Genomic DNA, 18294 nt, shown 5'->3' with positions numbered 1-18294 from the left:
ATATGATATAATATAATACAACAATAATAATATACAACCTCCAAAATATATAGAATATTATATATAATATATAAAATATATATTATATAATATATATAATAATAATATAATAATAATTATATATAATAATATTATATATTATATTATTATCCCTAACAATATATTTTGGAGGTTGTATTATATTATTAAATATATGATATAATACATATATTATATATTATATAATAATTTTTATATAATAGATAATAATATAACACAACCTCCAAAATATATATATAATATAATACAACCTCCAAAATATATTGTTAGGAATAAAGCAAAGCATATAATAGATTATGCGGTAGGGTACCATTTGTACCATTTATAGAAGAAAAGTATATACAGACATATATGCATGTGTGTAGTTAATTATTTACATATTCGTACATATAAAGAATATCTCTGAAGGATACAGAAGCTGATGACAGAAAACAGAAGGGTGGCTGAGGAATAGAGTGGTGAAGAATTCCTTATACTGGAAACTCTTTTGTTACTTTTGAACATTTTTATCATGTGTGTGTGTTATATACCCTAAAAACCGAATAAAATAATGCAGGTAAATATTCACTCAAAACAGCAATTTTGCTTCAAGATAATTTCCCTCCAGAAGCTGTCACATATGTACAAAAGGGAAAGATGCAATATTGGATTTTTTAAAAGATTTTATTTATTTATTTGATAGACAGAGATCACAAGCAGGCAGAGAGGCAGGCAGAGAGAGAGGAAGGGAAGCAGGCTCAATGCTGAGCAGAGAGCCCGATGTGGGGCTCGATCCCAGGATTCCGGGATCATGACCTGAGCCGAAGGCAGAGGCTTTAACCCACTGAGCCACCCAGGCGTCCCGCAATATTGTTTATAAGGGTAAAAAGCTAGAAAAAACCCAAGTCTTCATCGGTAGGGGAAGAAGTATGTAAAATGTGGAATAGCATATAGCAGTTAGATAGAATAGATGATGGTTGGTAGGTAGGTAGGTAGATAGATAGAGATCAATCAATCATCAAGTAACAATTAAAGGAAATAAGCCAAACTGATCTATCTGTGTGTCAACATGGAAAATCTCAAAAACATGCCAGACAGAAAAAAGTATATATAGAGTACATGTTTATCATATAACATAAGTAAATTTTTTAAAAAACACACTAGGTAAATGTATGAAATGGGTTAGAAGGATACCAAACTCACAGTGTAGTTTATCTCTGCAGAGGCCAAAGTTGGGGGCTCGGGGGTGGGAGTGGGAGACCGGTAATACTGTATTTCTTAACAACAACTATGAAAGAAGGAAGGAAGGGAGAAAGAGAGAGAGAGAAAGAGAGAGAGGAAGGAAGGGGAGAAGGAAGGAAAGAAAATAGGGAAAGTAGGTAAGATAAAATGTTAAAAGTTTTAAATCTGGGTGATTGGAATATAGGTGATTGTTGTTTTACTCTTTGTGTTTTTCTGTAGTTCTAGAAGTATAAAACAAACACACAAATAAACAGTAAAATTCAAGTATCCAGCCAAGGCTCTCCAGACTCTTTTACTTTCTTTATAAAGTCGAATAAATTCTAAACAACCAACCTTGACATTATTAATACATATACCTTTAAAGTATAAAACTTTGTATTAGAGGTTTTACACATTGGGAAACTCTGGTCGTGGCTCCAGATTTCATTCTTCAGATGCAACAGGATGGAACCAACGTCAAAGAGAACGCGGGGAAGTCTGACTCCCTGTGAGGATGTGACTCGGCAGGCACACCCATTTGTTCATCCTCAGCCCTCAATCTCCCCAATTCCTACTGGCCTATTCTGTTGAGGAAGCAGCATGGCTTGCTTTGAGAAATATTCATTTTCCCTGTGCCTTTTTGCTCTTTGTGAAAAAGAGAACCTTCTGGAGGTGGAGCTTGTTGAGCAACACCCTCTTTAAAAACCAGAGTCTCCACGCTTCCTTGATCACTTCAGTTCCAGCATCCTGCCTAGCAAAGAAGCAATTAGCCAAAATGATACCTGGAGGCTTAACTGAAGCCAAACCGGCCACTCCAGAAATCCAGGAGATTGCTAATGAGGTGAGTTGGTATATCTCATGAAGAGGATTGATCCAAAATCTTGGTTCCTAGGGGGGCCGTGTTACGCGTGTGGGTGAACATGAAAACCAGCAGAACATTGGGAAATGTGCGGTTTTGTTCAGGCTTCCTTACAACTAAAAACCTTTTCGGCTGAAACCTCTAATAATCCCAACCACGAGAGTGATCTTGAACATGTAACATCCCTTCTCAGAGCCTCAGTTTCCCCATTTATAAAAGAATTTATATTGGGTCATCTTTATAGGCTTCCAATGTATGAGTCCAGGATTACTAATTCAGTTTCTGATGAAGCTTCTAATCTTACCAAATGGAGCCAACATGTAATTAAATCAGCTTTTTAACAATTTGACAAACTAGACTTCGCACGCTTTGCGGGGAAATTTTTTTAAATGGGTTAAATGAAGAGCAACATTGCAAAGACAATCCACTTCCACACTTCCTGCCAATTTGACTACATAGAAAAAATTATAGTCTCGTCATATTGAGAATATGATTAAACTAGAAGGGGAGTGGCATAGTCTATGCTGATTCTGAAACTGATGATGGTGAAAACAGAACTCAATGTTTTTAGCAAGTTGATACATTTTTTACATGTTTGATTAGCTATCATCTATATGATAAAATTTTATTATACTGTTTATTTTATGAAAAGAAAATATATATAAATTATCATGTTAGGTTTGTAAATTGTTTCCCTATTTTCTTGTATCATTCCTTGTTTTTTCTCTCTGAAACTTCTTTCTATGACCCTGGCAAATAAGACTGGCTACTTGTGTAAGTGAAAGAGATAGGATTTCTATGTTAAGGCTCTGGAATGTTCTCTAGAGATGCGATGCCTGGATTTCTGTCAACTCATTCTTTGGGGATAAATGTTTCCCTTTCAAGAGTTCTTTTTGAAAAAAGATACTTTTGTAGCTTTCCTTCTTCCAAAAGATAATGTTAAGTCATTAGTACCTTTATTTGAGGTCAGAATTCTCAATCTTCAGTATTCACAAACTTCAATGTATACATATATTACCTGGGGGTCTTGTTAAAATGGAGATTCTGACTCAGAATCTGGGGTAGGGTGGGTCTGAGAACCTGAATTTCTAGCCCGCTCCCTGGTGATACCCAGGCTGCTGTCCATGACCTCACTGGCTACAGATCTGGAGATACGTAAATCCAAGAGGCCTACGGGAGATGGGTTTTCTAAAAGCAGAACACTGGGGGCACCTGGGTGGTGCAGCCTGTAGAGCCTCTGAATCTTGGTTTCAGCTCAGGTCATGATCGCAGGGTCTGAGATCGAGCCCTGTGTCAGGCTCTGCGCTCAGCACACAGTCTGCTTAAGACTCTCTCCCTCTCCCTCTGCCTCACTCCCTGCTCTCTCTCTCTCTTAAATAGATAAATCTTTTTAAAAAATAAATAAAAAACAAAAGCAGAGCCCTGCAAAAAAAAATTCTTAATTCTATTTGTAAGATGAAGATCACACCTTTTGCTCTGCTGATCTCAGAGCTGTAAGGACTACCTAAGGTGATGTGCATAAAATGACCTGAAAACAAGAAAAAAATATGCATAGGTGAGGCTTCACAGTTATTTGCTTCAAATCTTTGCCCAAAGTTACCCGTGACCTTGGAAAATCCCCCTGAGATTTTCCAGGAAACAGAGCTATAAGGGAAATGGGGGAATAACAGAGATTCCACGTAAAGAGAGTGTGCAGAAAATTTCAATGATTTTTAAAAAGCCTATCTTGGTTAGCAAGAATAATTTTTTTAGTAAGAAGCTATAAGAAGGCCTTGCATTAAAAAAAAAAAACCATCTGTGAGCCACATCTTAAATTATGAAACTAATTTGAAAGCGTGTTTCTTGCTGCTTACCTCAGGCTCCAGCCCTGTCAAGGAGGCAGAATGAGAGATAGGTATGAACAATAGTTATATCACTCTTAGAAAGGTGCACTGTGGTTTTAAAAGCCTTGTCCTCCATTTGACCTCTCAGTTGGTCTTTATAACCCCCAGCACAGGGAAGGAAATCATCATGTCCATATCTCAGATGAGATTTCAAACTGAGATTCAAAGAGGTTAATACCTGCCTAGTTAAGAAGCTAGCCTATCTTCAGATTTTTGACCACTTGCCTTTTCCACTATACAGTGGCAGGAACATGGAGAAGCATGGGGGTTGAGGGAAATATGTGGTATGGCAAATTGCCTTATCCGTGTGAGCAGCCAGCCTCGGATTTCAATCAATTTGAGAAATGAATACCAATGAATCATTTCTTGACTATCTCTTAGGTGTCCAGCATTGTATTAAATGTTACAGAAGATACATAAGGACTTTAAGACATGGTCCCTGTCCTCAAGGGGTTTAGAGTCCATTTAGAGAAGCCAGGATAACTGAAACATAATAAAACAATCTCCAATTAAGAACATTGTTTAAATCATAGGTTTGGGACCAGGAAGGACATTAGAGTTTGCCCATCAAAGCTCCTAACTTTCAAGTGAATAATTACTGTGTAGTAGTTCAGCTTCTCAGGTATTAAGCTCCCAGTTATCATTTGGCTTCCCTCTCCCAGGAGAACCTTAGGGGGCAATTCCCAAATAACTATTAGAAGGCAGAAGAATGGGCAGTTTAGGAAGCACTTTCCCATGAAGGATAAAATTAATCTCCACACACACAACCCCAAGAGGCAGGTATTACCAAAACCACTTGTAGGTGAAGAAATATAATCAAACATCTTCTCCAAGATTACAGAGTTAGTTAGGTGCCCAGTCAGAGTCAGGCAAATGGGCAGGTGTTGGGAGTTATACACTTAGTCTGATCTGAGGTGGTCCTAAGGAAGACCACCACTACCTGTCGTTTCCCTTGTCATTTTATCCCTTTGTTTTTTAATGTATTCTATTTTTTTTTAACTCACTTTTTAATTAGCAATAATCGCGCCTCGGATAAACCGCATTGGCTACGATACTGCCACTCTTTTTAAAATGCAGGTATTCTTAGAGGAGCTTAAGTTTATCGGCTCTCGCTCTCCTTAACAGAGAGTTTTCTCAGTGGAATGCCAGCTGAAGGAAGAACTCCATCTGGGAGAGAAGGGAAGGAATGGGAGGCCATCTCACAGAGAGGTGAAAGCATCAAAGAAAAAGTGGGAACTGCAGGTTTAAGGAATTTGACGTCACAATGAAGAAGGGAGGGATGCCTGCATGGCTCAGCCAGTTAAGTGTCTGCCTTCAGCTCGGGTCATGGAATAGAGTCCCACATCTGGCTCCCTGCTCAGCAGGAAGCCTGTTTCTCCCTCTGCCTGCCATTTCAATTCCCCTGCTTGTGCTCCCACTTTCTCTCTCTCTCCGATAAATAAATAGCTTACTTAAAAAAAAAAAAAAAAGAAAGAGGGATGTTGGATAAGGTCAGAAAGAGAAGAAAATCAAACAAAGAGTTCCAGGTTGAGGAGCCTTGAACATTTCTGAAGGCAGGAGAAAAGAGTCCCCATTCTGAAGATGAAGGAGACTGAACTGAATGGTAGTTATGTATCACATATTACTAAAGGATGCAAATAGAGCTTGTTCCCAAGTACACATGAAAGAAATCCCCTTTCCCAGGATTCTCTGTATTAGTTGAGTGTCTCTGCTATCCCCTTCTATATCCTCTTATTCCTTCTAGGAAGACAAGGTGCCATGAAGAAAAACAGCCCTGGTTTCTTCATTCAGAAAACATTATGTACACAGTACTGTGTGAATTGCTATAGGGACAGAAGGGAAGATGGTTCTTGCCTTCAGAGAAATTTAGAAAGGGGATACACTCAAGGCAATAAGGGTTATATTTGACCTGAGAATTGGTATGGGAATTCTGAGCACGTTTATTGCAGGAAAGAACTGTCATTTCAATAATTACTCTGGGAAATGAAGGGTACTATTACGCACTCACAGGTAGATACAGACACACACACGCACACATACACACACCCCCTACGTCAGACCTAATTGCTGAATGCCATTCCTGGCATCCACACAGACCATACACCATACAAACACCCCCTCTGCATACCGTCATGGATACCGCACCCCGGAGCTCAGCGTGTCACCGCTGTCACTCACCCACACATTTGTGTTCTCCTCTCTGACCGGCGCCTCCCCATCAATCACCTCTGCCACTGCCCCACACCCAGAGAACCTGCCATTCAGCCACACCACGGTCTTTCAGGCCCTCACCCTCCCATCTTCATCAACAGAACATGCTCAGGCCCACTTGAGTGCTCATCCAGCCTGGACCGTGATTGGCTTCAGGCATTCTTCCACCCTTGATTTCTGTTGACCCTGTGAAATTCCGGCATTCCAGTCCTCAATTACACATCACCCCCATTGCCACCACTTCCTCTTCAGCTTCTGCTCCAGGTTCAGAGAACTTTGCTCAAGGAAGTTGCAGAACCACAGAAACTCGCTCAGTACAAATTTATGAATGTATGCCAGCGAACAACTGCAACAGGAACCTGGGGCTGCCGGAACATCCTGTCAGTCACATCCTGTTGGCCTTTTTCTAGAGCCCCAGAGAGGTGGACCTGGGCCTTCTCTCTTCTTGGCTTTTCAATCTCTCCCATCCCCATGGCCCCTCCAGCCTGTGTCTCAGTTCCGTCTCCTAAAGATTGCCGTCAGCTGGTACAAGAACACTCCCAATTTCCATATCCCTTGTTGGATCTCATTCCTCCCTCTAGTCAAAGACTCTGCCTTTCCTCTCTTACGTGGGGTGCCATCATTTCTTGCATACTAGGTGCCTTGCCCCACGCTTGCCCTTCCCTCAAAAACGAACAGATGACAAATGTCTATAGGTCATTTCTCATCAGCCCTACTACACTTTCATGCTAAACCCAAACTCTCCTTCCTTCTCTGGAAAACATGCCAAAATATGGCCTACCCATGTTGCCACTATTACCTTTCTATCCATTCTTCCCTATTTTATGCATAGTCTAAAGTTTTTGCAGAATGATTATAGATAGGGAAAGTGCCTAGGTGTGTTGGGTGCAACACAGCTCAAATCCTCAGATCCCAGAGGACTAACAACTCACCAAGATTCATTCCCTACAACAGTAAAAATATATGAACAACCCTAGGGTAATTGTATTTGACCAGCCGCTCCTCCCTGAGAGCGTCCTTCTCCGGGCTGGGGCCCGAGTGACAGTGGCTGGGCTCATACTGTTTCTTCCATCATCTCAGCCACGACTGTGTATGGAAGGCTAGGGAAGGGGAACACCAACTGTGTTCAGCTCAAGGTCTGTCTGTGTTCCAGCAGGTCCCAGACCACCACTCCCAGCTGACATCCACCCTCCCAGCACCCATCCCTTGGGGGGGTCTTTCAGTACCAAGCTTGCCTTCTGAAAATTAAGGTTTCACTGACCAGTTCCTTCTTATTTTGCCCCTTTCCTGCTCCTCAGCTTCGACCTCAACCTCCACCCCTCCCACCCCTGGTTCATAGCATCCGACATTAGAAGAATACCAGCCTGTTCTACTGGGAAGAGAGAGCAAGGCTACAGGCTCTAAGTGCCGTAAACCTGAAATCACGGCACACAGTCTGACAGGTGCCCGTGTACTTACCAAAACAAACCAGGACACTGGAAATCAGCTCTCTTATGGAAGACTCTGGACTTGTAAACTGCACCGATGCAGTGAAAATGTTATAGATTTTGTATGTTTTTTAAGACAAGGACAAATAGAAATAAAATTTTCTGATATGTGGTTAAAAAAAACAATGACTAAAAGACTGGAAACCAGAAGGAATACAGATCATTACAACAGATAAATCAGATACTTAAGCTATCGGGCAAGGGATTGAAAACCTTAAGTAACTGTAATTAATAATTTTTCAGCCTTAAGCAGTCATGGTCTCTTCATAGCCTTGGTCCTCTCGTTTGTAAAATAAGATTTAACTGGATAACTTTGGGTTTGGAGATTAACCCTTTCCAACTCAGCTTTTAACTTGACCAGTACCCAGCATTGACTCAGAAGTGTTAGATAGGAGAAGCAAGAAAACAGTAACTCTTCTCCTTACTTGACTTCTCTCTGCACTTCTATCTTTTTCCCCCTCTCTCATTCCCCACTTCCCATTTCTGATTTTTTCCTCCTCACAATTTGTCTTCTTCCTTTCTCCACTCTGAAGCTTCATTTTCCATCTCAAGAAAGCAATAACACCTTCTTCCCATCTATTCTGAAGGTCACAGGAGAAATGGGTGGTGGTCCGTGAAGTGTTTTACCCTCAAAAGTGGTCTAAGAACTCAAAAAGTTGGGAAACATTTACATCTTTGAAAACCAACTCTGGCACCCAAACCAAGGGGCTGATAGAAAAGGAATTCAATATGTCCGCCCACGGATGGGAAGGCCTGAATGGCCTTGGGAGAACCTAGATGCATGGGAGACCAGCCTGAAACATGTAAAATGCTTGAGTGAATAGCAGGGAGGCAACTATCCAAGAAACAAGGTATATTGAACATACACATCTATTTTCTTTTCCCTCTAGATGACAGGAAAAAATAAGGGGGAAAAGGCACAAGCCCACACCTAGAGAGACAATGGAGATAGGCAAACACCACCTCAAAGATACTGACCAAACCTTGGAAGATGGGAAACAGATGAACAATGGAAAATGACTGGCCACTTAGATGGAGCCCAACCCCAGATGGGAGTGATGAGCCAGCAGCAAGCGGATTCGTGGTGCAGAATTCCAAACGGCTCAAACACGAGCAATGCCAGAAACGTAGGACAATGAGAGTGAGGCACGGGGCTAAAGCCGGGAAAACTGAGAGCAGCAGATCTGTATCAGGAGCAGTTAGGCCACCCCCAAATCTTTCCCTTTCATTTATCTCAAGCTCTGGCAGAATTCTGGAGCCCTACTCTTCACAGAGAGTGAGTCAGAGAGAACAGAGTGGCAACTAGCGTATCAGCCTCAGCTGAGAGAAGGAATGAAAGACCGATACTGAAAACTGGTAAATCCAGTAAAAGTTCACATATTGAATTTGAGACACACCATTCCCTTGTCATGTCAGGGTTTAGGCATGCTGCCACCAAAGTTTATAATCCCTCTGTTGTAGACAGAATGGTGGCCAACATCCTAATCCCTGAGTCTTATAAATGTGCTATCTTACATGGCAAAGGAAATTACAGATGTGATTAGATCAAGGATCTTGAGGTATACTATACTATTTTTGTAACTTTGAGTCTGAAATTACTTCAAAATAAAAAAAAATTCAGGTGAAATAGTAATTATTGCTCTCCCATTTTTATTAATCAAAGACATATATATCAGAGTTCTACTAGTGAAAATATTACCATGTTGCCATATTACCACACTGACTTGATGCAAATTCAGCCAAAAGCCACAAAATTTAACATTTTAGCTAGCTCATGTAATCTTATTAAAGGCAGATCTTTTCTTTTCCTTGAAATACTGAAAATAGTTCTTATTATGATGTTTGAGGACCTTTAGAAGCACGAGTTTCCCAGACTTGAAAATCACATAAGTGGAATCCATTATAGCTTTGATATAATGTGTTTCCTTTTTTTTCCTTCTAAGGTTAAACCTCAGCTTGAAGAAAAAACAAACGAGACTTATGAAGAATTTGAAGCTGTAGAGTATAAAACTCAAGTAGTTGCTGGAATAAATTACTACATTAAGGTTAGAGTTCAACATCCTTACTGGGTTCACATCAGTACTAAAAGATACTGCATTTCCCACTTTGGGTGATGTTCCCTGTTACCCTGACCATATATTTTGTCCCTTCTGGTTGTCCTAAATGAAATTTCCCAAGTGTTAGACTCTTAAATTTGGCAGATGATGATATATTGCCACCATCTGTTTCCTGTGAATTTAGAAAGCTTTCCAAATTGACTCCTTCCAAATTACAATTAGAATTTACAAATTACAATTTTTGGAAATTGTATAGAAAGAAATTTCATAATGTTTCCAAGAATGCTTAGTTTGTGGCCGTGGCGCTTTTTGTGTGAAATGAGAGGATATCTCGGTTGCCTGAAGGCCTGGAGCTGGACCAGATGCTATCTTGAAACTTATTCCACTCTTTATGGAATCCTTGTGAATCTATGTGTCTAAATTAAATGGATTTTAGGAATGATTTAAAGTAATTTTGGGTGGGAAAATAACTAAAGCTACTGTTGTTCTTTACACAGTATTCTGGTTAATAAAATTAAAATCATTTGTCAATTCAAGTAAGTGGATTCAATTTGTGACACTGTAGGTATAGTTTAAAACAGTGGAGCATTTAAAATAATTTTAAGATTAATTTTATAACTATATCATTAAACTAAATGATGCACTATCCAGTTCTATTTGAAGAAAATGGTTGTGAAGTTAAGAGGGAAACAATTCAACTAGTCAACCATCGATATTTGAGACCCATCTTCATTCTTTCGCACTGAGATGATAATTCTGATTTAATAAATCAGATAAATAAATAATAACAACAGACATTCAAACACATATACTTGAGATTTACAAAATCATTTGACCAAGGCACAGTCTGGCTTATTCCTCTTTAACAATTAGCTACTTAAGAAATAAAATGTTAAAAAAATGTTTTCAGGGATGCCTGGGTGGCTCACGTCTGCTGTTGGCATCTGCCATGGTCTCTGGTCATGATCTCAGGGTCCTAAGATCAAGTCCCACATCAGGCTCCTTGCTCAGTGGGGATCCTGCTTCTCCCTCTACCTGTTGCTCCCCCTGCTTGTGCTCTCTCTTTCCCTCTCTCAGAGAAATAAATGAATAAATGAAATATTTTTTAATGCTTTCTGCAAAAAATAAAGTAAAATACAATAAAGTAAGAGGTCCTAACCACCTCAGCATAGGAAAATTACAACACTGGGTCATGTAAATGGATCAGCCCAGTCCTACCAAATTTGAGCTCCTAGTATATGCCAGGTCCTGGGGTGGCTCACATGAATGAGATCCTGCCTGATACTTAGAAAGCAGCAACATTGTTTCCCCCTTTCTCAATCTGCTTTCTTCACAGCTGAAAAACATTTTTCCAGTTAAAAATGATTTTGTTCGAAGACAAGAAACATTCCATCAAAATTGGGATCATTATTTTAATAATTTATAATTAGTCTAAGTTCATAAATTTCATATAGTAACCAGCTGATGCATTTCTTAAAAAACTCCTCAGAAAACTTAAAAATTCCATCCCTTAAGACCACCTACCTAAAAGGATTTAAAAAAAAGAGAGAGAGACCACCTGCCTAGTCAAATTTCTCCTACTGGATTACAACTCCTAACTCCAGTTCCCTCATTATTTCCTGGCTGTCTAGTTGATCTCTGCTCTGAACCGCTCTCTACATTTAAGGTCTTTCTGGTGAAGTGACCTTCTGTGTTCTTTCCCAAGTATCTATCTATCAAGAGGCAGGTGGAGGAATGGAAGGGCTACAGGCTTTCTGGTGTCAGACAGTTCCGGGTTGGAACCTTATTCAACTTGTTCCACTAGGAGTCCCTGTGTGATCACAGCCCCTCATCTTCCCTGAGCCACAATGCCCTTATCTGCACGATTCAGATAAAAACCTACTTTGCAGGGTGCCAGGGTGGCTCAGTGGGTTAAAGCCTCTGCCTTCAGCTCAGGTCATGATCCCAGGGGCTCTCTGCTCAGCAAGGAAACTGCTTCCTCCTCTCTCTCTCTCTCTCTGCCTGCTTCTCGGCCTACTTGTGATCTCTGTCTGCCAAATAAATACATAAAATCTCTTAACAAAATAAAAAATTAAAATTAAAAAAAAAACCCTACTTTGCCAGGTGTTGTGTGAAATAAAAGAGCTAGAAATTTACAACGTGCCAGGCTCTAAGAGCTGAGCATGTATTCTCTTTTAATCCTCTCAACAAATCTATGAGATAAGTATGATCATTTCCCTTGTGTTACTGATGAGAAAATGGAGCCTCAGGGGGATGAAGTAACTAACAAAGGTCATACAATTATAAGAGAGGGCCAGGATTTGAACCCAGGTGGTCTGATTCTTATCTACTGGCTGTGCTGCTTCTAATAATGTCTGCAAAGGCTGATGTCCTGTCCAAACGCAGAATACTTTTAAAACGTTAAACTGTAGGGGAATCTGGGGGGCTCAATTCGTTGAGCATCCAACTCCTGCTCTCAGCTTGGGTCTTGATCTCAGGGTTGTGAGTTCAGGCCCCGCACTGGGTTCCATGCTGGGTGTGGAACCTACATGAAAAAAAAGTGGTTACACTATAGAGTGAAAAGAACATCGATTTTGGACTCTAGATTTAGGTTTTGACTCTGTCGCTTACTAGCTGAGAGATTTATGGAAAATTATTTAATCTCTTCTAATCTGCTTCTCCATTTGTAAAACTGTTATTTTTCTACCTTTGTTCAGGCCTATAGTAAGAAGTATATACAATGTTCATCATAGCCTTTGAATCATAGTAAACATTTGCTGAATGGCATTTGTTAATTAGGAAGGGACATCAGAACATAAAAAATATTATTCTAAGACAAAATTTTTATTGTCCCAACCAAAAACAAAAGTAGAAATTCTCATCATGATTTTCTAGGTTTCAGGTTCATGCCCATACTACCATTTCAATTTTCTTTTCTTTTTTTAAAGATTTTATTTATTTATTTGACAGACAGAGATCACAAGTAGGCAGAGAGGCAGGCAGAGAGAGAGAGAGGAGGAAGCAGACTCCCTGCTGAGCAGAGAGCCCGATGCGGGACTCGATCCCAGGACCCTGAGATCATGACCTGAGCTTAACCCACTGAGCCACCCAGGTGCCCCCATTTCAATTTTCACACCAATGACTAACCAGCAAGATCCCTTTACTTTAAAGGGACACTATAGACTGTCCATCCCCTGCTCTCTGCTCAGTCCTATCAGTGGGCTTTTATAATGTAGGTGCTAATATAGATATGGCAACCACACCTCCCAAATTTTCTAGGACAATTCTGATTTTCTCCTCCCTTTTCAAATCATGTGGCTAATAAAGTACCCCAGTCTGGAAGTCAGAAAACAGAATCAATAAGGAGACTGTCACTTGTTTTCTTGCTCTGTGCATCTTTGAAAATGAAATACACTTTCATTGTGCCCAAGCAGTAGGAAATTATAAAATAAAATAATGAAATAAAATAAGGGCTTATGCCTCTTGCCATGCCTTTAGCCTGTCCTTTCTCATAAAATAAGGTGGTAGGTTTATGAAAATCAAGGTCTAAGAATTCTGATCTAGAAATACTGTTCCTGAAAAGCTTATTTCCCTTGGCATAGATGCATCTGAATGAATCTCCTTTTCATTTTTTTTTCTTTGTTTATCTTTTAGGTGCGAGTAGGTGATAATAGTTATATTCACATGAAAGTATTCAAAGGCCTTCCTCAACAAAATTCTACTTTGACACTTACTGCTTACCAGACTGACAAAAGCAAGGACGATGAGATCACAGGCTTTTAGCAGCATGTTCCCGAAGTGGTCTGATGTTTTCCACTGGCTACTGATTAATGTTCCCTGCTAATAAATGTAACTATCAATAAAGAAGCATTCCTTTTCAAATAAATTGATTTCTACAACCATTTCTCTTTTATTGTACTAAATAGTATTCACCTTTTCTTTCTCAAAGTCAACATTATTGTTTTAGAGAAGAAATTCCGTGCAACTTAATGTCAATTGGAAATCTTACAGAGAAATTGGTCAGGCCCAATGAGACCTGCTAAAGGATGAGACTACCACTACGACCATTCCCACACACCATAGGCAGGCTAGATCATGTACTAGCAGTGCCCTCTGGTTGAGGAGAATCCACTATTCCATCCCCTAGCCTCACATTTTAAAATTAAATCAGGAATTTTACAAAATACATTTATATTTTGAAATGCCTTCAAACTTACAGATAAGTCTCAAAAAAACTTTTTTTCCCAGGCATTGAGAGTAAGTTACCTACAGTGATGACCCATCACTAACAAATATTCAGGGTGCATTTCCTACGAACCAGCATTTTCTTCTGAATAGCTGAAATACAACCGTCAAAATCAGAAAATTAACACTGATAGATTTACTAACATTTAGTCCCCAGACACCATTCAGTTTCCCCAGTCGTCCCCAAAATGTCTTTAATTGCTAAGAGCTCCAATCCAAAACCACATGTTTCATTTAGTTGCTATTTTTCTTTTTTCTAACACTCTATTGAGAAATAATTTATATACCATATACTTCACCCAATTAAACTATACCATTCAATAGTTTTTCGTATATTTAAAAATGTGTGCAACTGTCGCTTAGCTAATTTGAGAACATTTTCATCACCTCAAAAAGAAACCCCATACCTTATAGCTATCATCCCCCATCTTCCTCCACATCTTCACCCCTAAGCAACCACTAATTTACTTACTTTCTATGTGTCTCTGTAAATTTGCCTATTCTAGGCATTCCATATGTATGAAATCACATATGGGTTTTTGCAACTGGCTTCTTCCTCTTGGCATATTTTGGAGATTCATCTATGTTGAAGCATGTGCTGATATTTTTTTCCATTTTATGGCCAAAGATTATTCAGTTTTATGGATATTTTGCTCATCCGCTTATCAGTTGGTGGATATTTGGGTTGCTTTCACTTTTTGACTATTATGGAAATGTATAAACATCTGCATACTTTTCTTTTTTGTCCATACATGTTTTCATTTCTCTTGGACTGATACCTAAGAGTGAAATTGCTGTTTCATATGGCAACTCTGTATGTTTAATTGTTCAAGGAACTTACAGACTGTTTTCCAAAGTAGCTGCACCATTTTACATTCCCACCAGCAGTGTAGGAGGGTTGGGATTTCTCCCCATCCTGAACACTTATTATTTTCTACCTTTCTGAGTCTAGCCATCAAAGTGGGCATGAAGTGGCATCATATTATGGTTTTGGTTTGTATTTCCCTGATGACAAATGATGTCAAGTACCCCTCATGATCTTTTTTTTTTTTTTTAAGATTTTCTTTATTTATTTGACAGACAGAGATCACAAGTAGGCAGAGAGGCAGGCAGAGAGAGAGGGGGAAGCAGGCTCCCTGCTGAGCAGAGAGCCCGATGTGGGGCTTGATCCCAGGACCCTGGGATCATGACCTGAGCTGAAGGCAGAGGCTTTAAACCACTGAGCCACCCAGGCACCCCCCCTTCATGATCTTAATATCCATTTGCATATCTTCCTAGTTGGCAAAATGTCTATTCAGATCCTTTGCCCATTTTTAAATCAATTTGTCTTTATTATCGAGTTAAAAGATTTCTTTGCGTATTTGGGATACAAGTCCCTCATCAGATGTATGATTTGTAATTATTTTCTCCTCTTCTGTGGTTCTTTTTACTTTTTGATGCTGTCCTTGAAGTGTAAAAGGTTTTTATTTTAATGAAATCCAAATTGTGTTTTTTTCTCTTAAGTTGTGCTTTTGGTGTCAGATCTAAGGATCCTTTACCAAATCCAAGCACATAATGATTTACTCCAATGTTTTCTTTTTTTTTTTCTTTAAAGATTTTTATTTATTTATTTATTTGACAGAGAACACAAGTAGGCAGAGAGGCAGGCAGAGAGAGAGAGAGAAGCAGGCTCTGCACTGAGCAGAGAGCCCAACGTGGGGCTCCATCCCAGGGTCCTGGGATCATGACCCGGGCAGAAGGCAGAGGCTTTAACCCGCTGAGCCACCCAGGTGCCCCTACTCCTATGTTTTCTTAAGAGTTATATAGTTTTATTTTTTTAAGAAAACTTAGAGAGTTGTTTATCTTTTTTTTTCACTTTTAAAAACATTTTAATGTTTTTTAAAAATTAACATATAATATACTATTTGTCCCAGGGGTACAGGTCTGTGAATCATCAGGAGTTGTGTAGTTTTAATATTTACCTTTAGGCACTTAATCCCTTTTGAGTTAATTTTTATAAATAGTGTGAGGTAAGGATCCAACCTGATCATTTTGTAAGTGGGCTACCTAGTTGTTTGTGTGGCTATCCATTTGTTGAAAAGTCTGTTCATTTCCACACTGAATGGTCTTGGCACCCTTGTCAAAACATCACAGTCATAAATTCATTTCTGGACCCTCATTTCTATTCCATTAATCTACATATCTTTCTTTAGCCAGTACCACACTTTTTTTTTTAAATTTTATTTATTTGAGAGAGAGCACGAGCATGAGAGGGGGGTAGGGGCAGAGGAAGAGGGAGAAGCAGACTCCCCACTGATCAGGGCACCCAATTTTGGACTCGATCCCAGGACCCTGGGAACATGACCTGAACATGACCTAGGCAGATGTTTAATTGAGTGAGCCACCCAGGTGCCCAATACCACACTTTTCTTGATTACTGTTGCTTCTTAGTAAGTTTTGAAATCAACAAGTTGGAATCCTCCAACTTCGTTCTTCTTTTTCAAGAATGTTTTGGTTCTTCTGGCCCTTTGAAATTCTGTATGAATTTTAGAATCAGCTTCTAAGTTTCTACAAAGAAGTCAGCTAGGATATTGAATCTGTAGATTTGAGGAGTAATGCCATTTTAACACAAGAAACCTTCCAACCCATGAACATGGGATATTTCCTCAAATATTTGCATTTTCTGTAATTTCTTTCCACAGTGTTCTATACGTTTCAGAGTATGTTTTGCACATATTTGTTAAATTTATTTCTAATGATTTTATTCTTATGGATGCTATTGTAAATGAAATCATTTTCTTAATTTCATTTGGCTTGTTAATTGCATATGTATAGAAATGCAATCAATTTTTGTATATTGGGCCTTGTATTCTTCAAACTTGCTGAACTTTGTTTATTGGTAGATTTCTCAGGATTTTCCTATACAACAAGGTAATGCCATCTACAAAGAGAGAGTTTTGCTTCTTCCTTTCCAATCTGAGTATCTTTTATTTCGCCTTTACTGTCTAGAACTTCTGGTATAAAGTTAAATAGAAGTGGTGAGAGTGTGCATTGTTGTCTTGTTCCTAATCTTAGGGATCAGGATCCCTAAGGGATTCTTAGAGAACAAGATCTTAGCATCCAGTCATTCACTATTTAGTATGCTATTAGCTGTGGGGTTTTTGTAGAATTGCCCTTTATCAAGTTGGTGACATTTTCTTTTAGGGTTTTTTTTTTTTTTAATCATTATTATGAAAGGCTATTGGATTTTTTTTAAAAGATTTTTTAAAAATATTTTATTTATTTATTGGACAGAGAGAGATCATAAGTAGGCAGAGCATCAGGCAGAGAGAGAGGGGGAAGCAGGCTCCCTGCTGAGCAGAGAGCCCGATGCGGGGCTCGATCCCAGGACCCTGAGATCATGACCTGAGCTGAAGGCAGAGGCCCAACCCACTGAGCCATCCAGGTACCCAAGGCTATTGGATTTTGTCAAATGCCTTTTTTTTCTGTGTCTTTTAAGATGTTCATGTGGTTTTGTTTTTATTCTTTCACTATAATGCTTTACATTAATTGGTTTTTGAATGTTAAACCAACTTCACATTCCTAGAATGAATCCCATGTGGTCATGGTGTGTAATTATTTTTTATGTGCTAGATTTGGTTTGCTAGCATTTTGTTGAGGATTTTTACATCCATATTCATGAGAGATATTGATCTGTAGTTTCCTTATGATGTCTTTGGCTTTGGTATCTGTATAATACTGGTCTCATTGAATGAGTAGGAAAGTCTTCCTCTTCTACTTTTTGGAAGAGTTTGTGTAGAATTGGTATTTATTCTTCTTTAAATGTTTGGTAGAATTCAGCAGTGGAGCTATCTGGGCCTGGGCTTTTCTTTATGGGAAGTTTTTGATTACTAATTTAATCTCTTGTTGTAGGTCTATTTAGATTTTCTTAAGATGGTTTTGGTATTGTCTTTCTAAAAATTTATCCATTTCATCTGCATTATCTAATTTATTGGCATATAATTGTTCATTGCATTCCTTCCTTGGGCCTACCTAATGGATTTTGGATTGGATTGTTAGGAAGGCGTATAAGGAAGAAGTAGAAGGAATGGACAGAGAAATGAGAGGAGGGAAAAGAAATTCATTTTAAAGATGCCCTAAATAATGTCTCCCTCTGTGTTCTGCAGTATGTTCATCACCCTATTAGTGCCACTTGTTAATTCCCATCCCCAAATAATAATACTATATATTAAGCGCTTATTATATACAAGGTAGTATTCTAAAGAATTTACACCTACAACTCACTTAATTCCCATAACAACCTCATGAGTAAATATTGTTATTATCCCCTCTTTACAGAAGACTGAGTATAGAGA

General features: G+C 39.0%; 1 protein-coding gene across 1 annotated transcript; it reads left to right on the top strand.

Annotated features, from left to right (window-relative positions):
* Nucleotides 1-1826: 1826 nt before the first annotated feature.
* CSTA (cystatin A) lies at nucleotides 1827-13614 on the top strand. Its single transcript, XM_004745469.3, has 3 exons — nucleotides 1827-2080; nucleotides 9623-9724; nucleotides 13370-13614. The coding sequence occupies exons 1-3, from the start codon at nucleotides 2015-2017 to the stop codon at nucleotides 13496-13498; spliced, it is 297 nt and encodes a 98-aa protein (XP_004745526.1). The 5' UTR covers nucleotides 1827-2014; the 3' UTR covers nucleotides 13499-13614.
* The last annotated feature ends 4680 nt before the right edge of the window (nucleotides 13615-18294 follow it).

The sequence above is a fragment of the Mustela putorius genome, unplaced genomic scaffold (assembly GCF_011764305.1).
Source record: "Mustela putorius furo isolate JIRA1106 unplaced genomic scaffold, ASM1176430v1.1 tig00003834_pilon_pilon_pilon, whole genome shotgun sequence".
In the NCBI taxonomy this organism is placed as follows: domain Eukaryota; kingdom Metazoa; phylum Chordata; class Mammalia; order Carnivora; family Mustelidae; genus Mustela; species Mustela putorius.
This window is presented reverse-complemented; position numbering and strand designations above follow the sequence as displayed.

Coding starts and splice junctions, on each gene's coding strand:
- CSTA (XM_004745469.3), top strand. CDS start 2,015: ATGATACCTGGAGGCTTAACTGAAGCCAAACCGGCCACTCCAGAAATC. Junction 2,081..9,622: donor TCCAGGAGATTGCTAATGAG/GTGAGTTGGTAT, acceptor TTTCCTTCTAAG/GTTAAACCTCAGCTTGAAGA. Junction 9,725..13,369: donor GAATAAATTACTACATTAAG/GTTAGAGTTCAA, acceptor TTTATCTTTTAG/GTGCGAGTAGGTGATAATAG.